The 10,796-nt window shown below is 46.9% G+C and overlaps 1 protein-coding gene across 4 annotated transcripts in view; it reads right to left on the bottom strand.

Moving 5' to 3' along the window:
- Positions 1 to 403: 403 nt before the first annotated feature.
- Positions 404 to 10,796, bottom strand: part of Bcor (BCL6 corepressor) — a 43,620-nt gene continuing 33,227 nt past the window's right edge. For all 4 annotated transcript variants that reach the window (XM_059250840.1, XM_059250839.1, XM_059250841.1 and 1 more), the window contains 5 exons: positions 5,557 to 5,723; positions 4,130 to 4,275; positions 2,964 to 3,041; positions 2,629 to 2,785; positions 404 to 1,550 (listed from right to left, as the gene is read on the bottom strand). In XM_059250840.1, the coding sequence (XP_059106823.1) occupies positions 1,259 to 1,550; positions 2,629 to 2,785; positions 2,964 to 3,041; positions 4,130 to 4,275; positions 5,557 to 5,723 (840 nt within the window). In that variant the 3' untranslated portion in view covers positions 404 to 1,258. The remainder of the gene's footprint in view (positions 1,551 to 2,628; positions 2,786 to 2,963; positions 3,042 to 4,129; positions 4,276 to 5,556; positions 5,724 to 10,796) is intronic.

Genomic DNA, 10,796 nt, shown 5'->3' with positions numbered 1-10,796 from the left:
CAGCCACTCAGTAGGGTTGAGGCAGGAGGAGGCTTGAATTTGAACACTGGAGTGAGCACTGTAAAAAGAGGTGGGGGTGTGGCCCAATGGTAATACAGTTGCTTATCATGTGTGAGGTCCTGAGTTTGATCCTCAGTACCTCAAAACAGGATCCGAGAGATAGAGTTAAGAACCAGCTCTTGGAATAGAACGATAGATCATATTCTCAGCACAGTTCCCCTGAACTCTGTAGTCTACTTTGGTTTATGGAAACGAAATTGTTTGCAAGTTGCCCACAGGGAATCCATCATCGGCATTTAAAGGAAACCAGTGATGATGGTGACCCTTTCGGAATACGAAGGAGGCAAAGTACTTCAATTTGCTCCTTTCCTCAACAGGTTTATTGCCTTTTAAGAAAATTTTTGTAAAATATAAATACAAAGGCAGAGATTTACTTACAAAGTTAAAACACAGATTTCAAACATAAACACACAAGTCAGAAAATTTTAGTTTTATGTACATTTTCAAGCAACCTCAACATATTATGTTAGTTTTCAATATTTTACAGGGTACAGAAAAAAATAGCTCAAAGTCTTCTTTAAATAAGAGCATAAAATGTTTAAACATATAAACAATCCGGTTTGATGTGTGAAAAGTAATTTCACAGCTTTTAAATTAGGATACAAAAGTTTCATACAGTTAGTTGTTGTGTGTGGATATGGTTTGAATTTATATTACATACTACTGGATTACATCCAATAGCATTTACCTGGCGTGAGCAGGTACTCTGTAAACAAAACATAAAAGCACATCGCCACCAAGTGTCCTCACCCAATTCACTCCCCCAAACTACCCACACGACTCTGACCACACGGGACAGCCAGGGCCCGTCACCAGAGCTTTGTATGAAAGAAATAACATTAAAGTATGGGGCTCCTTTTTCTTTTTTTTTAATTTTTTTATTTTTTCTCCTTAGAAAAGAAAAGAAAAATGTTCCAAGTAAAAACAAACATACATTTCTCAAAGCATGTGTGCACTGAAAAATAAAGACATTTGAACAGCTTCATAAAAACTGACTTAAAAGTTTAGAAAGAAAACACAGGCTTCTAGGTTCTTCGGACTGGAGTAACGTCTCTTATATAAAGAAGAGATATTCTCATATGTAATAGTGTCCTTTCTTTACAGAAATCGTCGTAGTATGTATGACACATATGCACAAGGATTAACACTATAACACACTGTACACAGTGGGTGGGCAGGGCAGGGCAGGGCAGACGGCTCACCAGTAGTCCTCAGGGACTGTGTCGCTAGGGTGGAGCCACTCCACGCTGGAGCCCAGCACAGTCTGGAGCTCATTGGTGAATTCCACCAGATCTAACAGCTCCTTGCTTTCGGAGTTGAAGGCTTCCAGGTCTTTGGGGCAGGAGAACAGGAGACTTGCAGAGACCTGTCGGTAGAACTCTGCTTCTGCAATGGTGACAATTTCCATATTGGGAAAATTGCAGCGGAATATCCGGGAGGACATTTTCAACTTCTTGAGTACATCTGAGAGCAGTAGCCAGTTTCGTGGCCTAAAAAATAGAAAGGGATGGAGGTCTAGTCAACTCTCCTGCCCTGTTCCACCACATCCTATCACCGGGCTGTAAGGTAAGGAGACTAACCACAGCCTAAGAACGTGGGACAGATCTGGTATTATACACAGAACATCTAGTAGAATTTGAACATGCTTCACTGTGCCTGCTACAGATGGAAACAAATGGGGAAAGTCTTGCTCATCCAGCTCTGGCTGAAACTTGCTTCATGCTTCTCCAGTAGACCCTGTACTCACCGAGGAAAAGCAGGCCTGCACCCCAACCTCTTTGACCTCTCTGAGGACTCTCACCAACAGATTACTAAACATACAAGGCTCTCTCTCCTCCCCTTTCCCAATTCTATCCCTGTCCTTCAGTTATCTGGGTAGTGACTCCTCTGAGAAAGGATGTTTAATCGTCTTTGAGGCTGACACAATTTAGAATTTCTGTCACTGTTTGTAATGGCATATGTGTTTATAGCTTCAGAGCCGAGGAGGACATTACTCATGAAACACCTTTGTTAACACACAGTTATAGCAGTTTCTTGACATGTACAGCCCAAAGGACTGGTTATTAAGGCGCAGTGGCACACCCATAGGGAAAACATGGGATCTGACCAAATCTGATGACACATTAAGGACTCCAAGTGTCCTAGATAATTGTCCTATTCTTAGGTGAGGAGGTAGTTTATCACTGTAGTCCAATTATATCTCAAGCGCCCGGGGGAGCCCCTAGGGTGACTTGGTGGGGGATGGGGCAACAGCTACTAGGGAAAGACTCATTTCTTAACTGTTGACTGCTGTAGTATCCAAGATGGCAGCTTTTCTGTGGAATTTGAGGTCCTGGCTTCCATGCCCACAGACCCCAAGAATGACGTGAACATACACCTTCTCAGGAGGGCAGTCTATACCATGTTAGGGTTAAGCCCCATCTCCACTGGGCATAAATAATCAAGCTGATTGGGACCATTAGCCAAAGACTGAGGACAGCTAAGCAGCCACCCGCCACTCCATCCACCTTCATCTGCCTACAGGGACATCTGCCTTAGCAGCTAGTTTGTCCTGACAGCCATGCTCACCCCTGAGCGACGGACACCTGGATGTTATAACACGGCAGGAGGGAGCTTTCGGAAAACTCAAACTCAAACATATCACTGTAGGAATCCTCCTCCTCATCTTGGTCCTCTGGTCCTGGGGGGTTAGCCAAAACATCGTACCCACTTTCATCATCTGGGTCTAACGGAGGCAAAGGAGAGAGGCTCCATCAGTTAGCTGTAGAACAGTAGCTGGCCACCATACCCTGAGCAAGCAAATCCCTCTTCAGTGCCCATCTCCCACCTCCCTCCCTCAGAACAGGCTGAAACACTCTAAGTTGCTCACTCTCCCCCACTGTACTATGCACAGTGATGCTCACCACACACGCAGCTGCCATAGAACTCCCAAGCGCCACTGGAGTCCTCATCGCTGCGACCCTGTAGGTCATTTAAATAGTCTGCAGAGAAAGGGGTGACAGAAGATAAAATATACTGGCAAGTTAAGTGTGGTATCACCCAACTATTATCTCAAAACTTGTGAGGCTGAGGCAAGAGGATTCTGAGTTTGAGGCCAGTCTGGACCACACAATGGGATCCAGTCCCCACGCCAAACAAAACCCTATCTGACAGGAACAAAATGCTGATCCGGTTAGGTGCATTTTCCTTATGAACTCATGATAGGCTGCTTTGTGATTGCGCCTGCAAGTCACCTCTCAATGTTTAGAAGCCCTCTGTGGTACCTGACTGTTAACCTGACTTGCTGAAGGAATTCTTGGCAATAGATGTCTGATAAGAAACTTAACCCCAAGTGTCTGACATTTTCTGACACCGCTGCTTTCTGTTTTCAGGATCTATTAACACTGGGGCTTAAAAGATGGGTTTATCCTAAGACCAAACACCACAACGCAGTGCTGCATGCCCAGGAGCTCAGGTAATTTCACACAGACTTGCTATGTAAACCTATGGGCCATATTTAGGTGAAAAACAGATTTGTAGAAAGTGAAACCAACTAATCAAAAAACCAAAACAAAGTCTGGCCGCAAGGGCAGACACATTTCTGTGAGTTCAAGGACAGCCTGGTCTACAGAGTAAGTTCCAAGACAGCTCTGTTAACAGACAAATCCTATCTCAAAAAACAAAACAAACCAAAAACAAACCAAAACCAGAACAAAAAAACATACCAAAACTTTAAAAATATTACAGTGAAGAAACCAAAATGGTTTCGATACAAATAAGATTATACCACAGAAACCTTTGCTTTCTGCCTAGTCAGACCCAAATCTAAAATATGCAGGTTCCATCTCCTCCCTTCCTACCCAACCCTTCCCTTTGGTGAAGCCCAGGGCTTCATACATGCCAAGTGTTCAACTACTAAAGACACACACACACACACACACACACACACACACACACACACACACACCCCAGGCCCGATCTAACACGTTTTTTTCTTCTCCAGACATACAATCCTCCATCCTTATTTTCTCAGACATGCACAAGTGAATTGAACTTTTGAACAAGCTCATTCACTGAACTCTTATCATACCTGTTAAAAACTTCTCCATCAGTTCACTGTGGGTCATTTTCATGATGGTTCTACCTGAGTATGTGGCCAAAGTAGGGTCAGCACCATAGGAAAGAAGCAATCGGACAATTTCTAAGTGGTCATTCTCCACAGCATCATGCAGAGGCCTGGGAAGAGACACACAGTAGCATTGAGCTTGTGCAGCACAGCGTCCTTGTCTCCCAACTGTCTGGTCTAGAAGCAGGGAAAATGGAATACGTGCACACCTCCTCCTCCAGTGAGCATCCTGCCTGCAGTGTCATTATCACTGCATATGCAAGAGACCAAGGCACAGTGAGAGGCTGAAGTCAGTCAATCAAACAACCCAGTGTTATGGACACGGAATCCGCGGAAGGGCCAGTTCTCAATTAGACATCTATTTTATCCTTAGGCCTCAGGAAGAGCTGAAATCCATGTTGAAAATGTCTTCAGTGAAATGAGGAGAGACATGGTCTGTTTCTACCTCAGACAGAGCAGTCCAAGTCCCATGACTGCAGAAGCCAGCCAGTGCAATAAGCAATCACCAGACAAAAACAAAACAAACCAACAAACAACCAGCCACCTCTGCTATTAGCAGAATTTGCTAAGAGAAGCATCCCCCAAGTCCTGCTCCAGCACTGTATGGCCAGAAGCCAAGGGCCTGGCAGTGGCCTATTCTCAGGAAGGCACACACCACCCCCAGGTCCCTGAGTTAATGCTATTCGGAAAGTATGATACTCAGGAGGCAGAGGTAGGCAGATCTCTGCGATTTCAAGGCCAGCCTGGTCTACATATCAAATTCCAGGACAGCCAGGACTAGATAGAGAGACAAAACAAAACAAAGAAAAAAAAAAAAAGAAGGAAGGAAGGAAGTCTATAAATCTTATAAATTATAAAGCATGGCACAGGTTACCTTTAACCCGTGTTCTGAATCCCAGCAGTGCCCTACTCAAACATCAGCAAGATGCTTCTGCTGACTCAGATCTGGGTCTTGTCAATCAAACTGAGGTCAAGGACAAGGTGAATATTAGGGCCTGGATGTGGGTGATGACTGAGGAACCAGTGGAAGGAGGGACGGATGGCCTTTAGTTTGTCTGGGGGGGGGGGGGGGGCGGGGAGTTCAGCTCATAAATACTTTGAATAGTTATCTCACAGATGGCAATGAACAGTTCAGGGTTCTATAAGGCAGCACTCTCGCCCACCGACTCTTCTTGAGGACCATGGCCTTCTTGGAGAACTATAGAACTGGTTAAGACAGGGAGCTTTTTGTCTACACGTGCCAGAAAAATCTGTTCAACTCAGTTCTAGGCTGGCATCAGCGCAAGTGTGATTTGCTCTCCATCTCTCTCCCCGGGGCTTCTGCATTCCTTGAGAGCTACTGTCTGCTTGTCAGCAGGGCAAGGATGCAGGGAACAAGATACACCACTGACCTGGTTCCATCCTGGGCACTGCAGTTGACATCGGCGCCATATTCAAGGAGGTGGCGAACTATGTTGAGCCATCCCCTGGCACAAGCTTCATGCAGTGCACAGTAACCAGCATTGTCTCGATGATTCACGTCACAGATCTTGTTCTCCAGGCAGTATAAGACCACTTCCTGTGGGGAGGGAACGGAAAATACCATCCGATCACCACACAGTCACCTCATAAGGAAGACTTCTTCATAGTTCTAAGACTACACATGGAGGCCTGAGAACCCACTGTGGTTTGGGTGGTGCCTGGATGTTTACTGAGGGGACCACAACAACAGTGTGAAGGGCTCTGTGTGGCCTAGGGCTGGGCAGCCCCAATCAAATGGCGTTTTACCTTCTCCCAAGCCTCCATAGGCTGTTCGTGGGGATGTAAGCAGTGTGCCCCCAAACACTTGTCTTAGTGTTGAGGGAACATTCAGAGACCTTAAAAGGGCTCACTGGAAGTTGGGCATGGCGGCTCACACCTGTATTTCTCAACATTCAGAAGGTTGAGGCCAGAGAGCTGACGTGAGTTTGAGATCAGCCTAGGATATAGAGTGAGATCCTGTCTCAACGAAACAAATCCAAGGGTGCATTCACCTGTACAATGGCATTTATGTTCCACAGAGTCATTATAGATAGTAAACGGCCAAGTTTAGATAAAAGCAAGGATGAGGGTGGCGGTGGCGCACGCCTTTAATCCCAGCACTCGGGAGGCAGAGGCAGGAGGATCTCTGTGAGTTCGAGGCCAGCCTGGGCTACAGAGTGAGATCCAGGACAGGCACCAAAACTAAGGATGATCAAAGTGAAGCAAAATGGGAGAGCTTCATAATATCCTGCAACCCAGAACAGATCAGGTGGATGGTGGCCCTGTGTGTAGACAGGAGGCAGAACCTGGGCAGCCAGGCCTCTGGCTGAGATGCAGAGCTCTAAGGGGCTCTTGCCAGATACCTTCGACCTCACCAAGAACTCACATGAAGCCAAGTGAGGTGGTATACACATGTAATTCCAACACTCAAGGGACTAAGGCAGGAGGATGACTCGTTTGAGAACAGCCTTGATGGCAAGCTTGGGATACATAGCAAATCCCCTCTTAAAAACAAACAAGCCAGGCGGTGGTGGTGCACACCTTTAATCCCAGCACTCGGCAGAGGCAGGTGGATCTCTGTTGAGTTCCAGACCAGCCTGGTCTACAGAGCGAGCTCCACGACAGCCAGGACTGTTACACAGAGAAACCTAGTCTCAAAATACCACCAGCCAGCCAGCCAGCCAATCAACCAACAAACACCCCAAACAGACAGACAGGTGGAAAAAAGAGACCTAAAAAGGGCTGGCAGAATAGCAAGTAGCTCAGTGGTAGAGCCTTTGCTTGGCATGGGCTTCATTCTGGGTTTCATTTACACCACCACCACCACCACCACACACACACACACACACACACACACACACACACACAGACAGACACGGACACCAAGGCCTCAAATAAGCCCACCTTTCCTCACTTTTCACTCTACTAAAGACTAAATCAATGCAATACACTCTTGTTTACTTAAGTCAATGACAGGAATCGGATAGATCACATACTAGAACAAAACAGAACAAGCCTGCCCCTCCCCCTCTGCAGAAAGCATCCGAAACACTGTTATTAATCTCACTTCTTTAGCATGTTAAAATAGTGATATGAACCACTCCCAGTAAGCATAGTGGTAATTTATTCAATGTCCAATTACCATGATTAAGCAAGTTTTCAAACACATTAAGCAGTATCTGTTACCAGGAAACAGGTTACACTATCTTCCTCTAAGTCATACCAAGTAGATCCTTACTAACTTCTAAGAATGGGGGTAAGCAATGTGGGGTGGTCTAATACCTGGCCTATCAGTGAAGGGGAAACTTCACATTGGGCCATCCTTTGTGACACTGGGGGAACTCGTCTGTTAGACATAAAATATGGCTCCTCCTGGTCACTGACATGAGGTGGGTTGTGAAAAATCTCTTATGTCCTTTCTAGGACAGTTCAGTCAAAGGTAAAGGCTCACTTGGGTGCTAACTAGAATGTTCCAGATGCCTCCCTGGGAGCCTAAAGCTGCACGCTGGTAAATCTGACCATCTGTGCCCTGTTGCTCCAGGTCGCCACAGCAGCTCCCTTCTAAAAACATGAGGAAGAAGAGAGATGGCATTTCTTCCTTCAGGTCCTAACCTGCCAGAAAGCCCACAATCCTCTGAGCTCCCAGGCCACCTGCCCTGAGCACCGGTATCCAGGATACCGCATGCAGCCGCTGCTCTTTTAGCAGGCCCTTACTAGCCAAACTCGAGTGGATGGCTGCAATCTAATGAGTTGTGTGCCCCAGCCAGGAAGAGACCTTGTCACATGACTCTGGGATCGGCCCTGAGCACCACTGACTGCTGTGCAAAGATCAATTTATGTGGATCCCGGCAGTCTGCCTGGTGTCCTCTCAACCCAGGGTTTATTTGTTCTGACAATTATGGCCCTCACCTAGAAACCTTCATCACTACAGGGCTGATTTGAGGGAACCTAGAAATGAAAGAAGTCAGCGCACAAGGCTAAGTCGATTCTCTCTTTTCCTGGAGGATGGCACTAAAGACAGCAGTGAGCACACACTAGGTGAGCGAGCATTTGCCACAGCCTAGCCTCATTCAGCTGCCCTGGTGTCATTGGGCCTGAGATCTGCTCATCTGGGGTGTATCCCACACTACTCTCCACAGCCTAGGGAACAGCAGGAAGAAAAGTGCGAGTGTTCTCATCTAATCCTTGGGGTGACTGCGATCCAGAGGGGGCAAGACTCCCAGGTCTGCTGGGAAGAGTCAAGAGGCCCAATGAAAGGCTCTGGCTGGAGGGCTTTGATCCAGCTGTGATCAGCATGCCTCTGACCCTCTGCTGGGCTCAAGCAAGCTAATAACCACGCTCCTAGCTGGGAGAGTGATAGCCTCTTTGCAGATGCCAACTGCTGTCCCCAACAGAGAGAACGGTGAAGACGTGTGCATTTCTCAGTTATTTTTTTTGCCTCAGAAATGGGTGTGTTTGAAGGACAGCCCACCCATTCCCAAACAAAATCAAACTGTTTTTGTTGGACAATTCTGTTAAGAGGCCATAAGCCGAATGCCATTAACCGCAAAATGTAACCATAAAGGCCATAAACCCGACATTGTTAATTAATTAAATGCCTCATTAACTTTTTTAAAAACATGATTTATTTAATTCATAGAAAATTTAACCATCACCACTAAATGCACAAGCATGTGGTTGCATACTGACATTTTAGCTGGAGAAATAGAAGCTTCCTTAGCAGGAGACAAGCACCATGGGTGTGTCTGGCCTGATCGGTGGTCTAGGTAAGACAAAGCTGAGGAGAAGCGGTGCTGTAAACCCCTAGACCCACATTAGCTGGAATAGAACGAGGCTTGGGTGACAGGGAGAGCCTTTTTATTGCACACAAGGCATCTTTAGCCAAACAGGAAGCAATGGTGTCAAAGTTCACTCCTGGGAAACTCTCCCATAGCTGTGGGATCAAGCAGTCTCGTACAGGACTACGGAAACTGTCCTTCATTTAGAAAGCTTGAAATCCCCACATCTGAATGGCCTATCATTGAGCATCTTAAATCCTGCCAAAAGAAATCCAGGAAAGCCAGATTCTGAGTGAGTGAAATGCTTTAACATCAACAGTTAAAACACTGGGCATCGAAATTTACATACTGAAAATTACATGTGCCTGTATGTTGGGGGAGAAGTTCAATAAATATCCCCTGGGACAAAGGAACAGAGCCTAAAAAGTGCTCCTTAGTCCAGTCTACGCCTCGGACCTCCAGGCTGTATGAAAACTGTTCCTTAGAAGCCATGAGGGTCTCGAGCCTTGCCATCTCTCTTTGCAAAGGAGTAAGACCTTTGGAAATGATGCCGAGATCAAAGGCTGGGATAGAAGCCTTGTTTCTGTGAGCAAAGCAGCCTGCTGCCCTTGAGGGAACCCTCATTCCCTCACTGTCGTCTCCCCTGGTGAGCTTGCCGAAGCCCCTCGGAAGGAGCTGGTGCAGAGCACACAGCCCCACCCTTGCCCTTCTAGGGGTAGATGCTCTTGGCTTCTGGGAAAATAACCAGCGGCCACTTGGACTTAATCCACAGTAACTGAGCTAATTACCAATCTTTCCATCTAGTTGTTTCGGAGATAATCCAGAGATCTAAAAAAAAACGAGCAAACAATGGCACACACATCCAGAAACACCAGTGCACCCAAGACCATCCTTGCCTCAAGTTCCCACCCACAAAGCCACAATTCCCAGGGTGGGATCTGAGTCACTAGTTAACGCAGGGCTGGGTAATGCCAGTAGGAAGTACAGTGGTATCATAATGATGGTAAGGGGTTCTGGCTAAATCCTGGCGGCCCTAGCCTGCTGTGGGCCAGTGTGGATGCTGCTACCTCTTTCCTTCACGCCTCCACACTTGCTGAGCTGCTTTTTATTTTCACCATCCAACTCCCAGAGGGCTGATGTCAGCATAAAAAAAAAAAAAAAAAAAAAAAAAAAGCCTTTGCCCTGTGGGCCACTGCATCACAATTTCAAGTGGTAAGTGTGTGTGGGGGGGTGCACATGGGGGCAGAAGGGGCCAGTCAGTTCCAGGAGGTTCTCAACTGCAGAAAAGGTACCAGTGTGAGCCCTTAGAGAGATGAGCTGGAGAAGGTGATGGGACTTAACTGGACTTTGCAGCCACCGTACACGATCACTATCTTTCCAAGTTCATCAATCCCTCTTCGACTTCCCTCAACAGAAAGTGCAGAGAACAGCAGTTACCAGCCCAAAGACGATGAAAGAGTCAAATGAGTTCCTGTGGCTCACACAGGCTTGAGAGCACTCCGTGAAGTGCTCAGTCAGGACGACGACACTGAGGGGACAGGCCCAGCTGACAGCAGGGAGTTCGGGGCAGAGGCCTTAGGCCACCATTCCCTCTCATCCGTCATTCCGGTCACTGCCGCCTTCCCCACCTCAGTGGGTCCATGCCAACCCTCTCCACAGTCACTTCCTACTCCCCAAGACCGCCTTTCCAGCAGCAATAGCATAAGCCACCCTAAATAAAGCTAATCACTTCTGCACACCCTTGTCAATCACGAACCAAAAGAAGTCATTACAATCTCCCCAGCCGCCAAGTCCCGGGTTATGGCAGACATTCCGACATAAGTGAGCAAAGAAGCCTGGTCTGCGCATAGCCT

The sequence above is a fragment of the Peromyscus eremicus genome, chromosome X (assembly GCF_949786415.1).
Source record: "Peromyscus eremicus chromosome X, PerEre_H2_v1, whole genome shotgun sequence".
Taxonomy (NCBI): domain Eukaryota; kingdom Metazoa; phylum Chordata; class Mammalia; order Rodentia; family Cricetidae; genus Peromyscus; species Peromyscus eremicus.
Note: the sequence above shows the minus strand (reverse complement) of the source record. Positions and strands in the feature narration are given on the sequence as shown.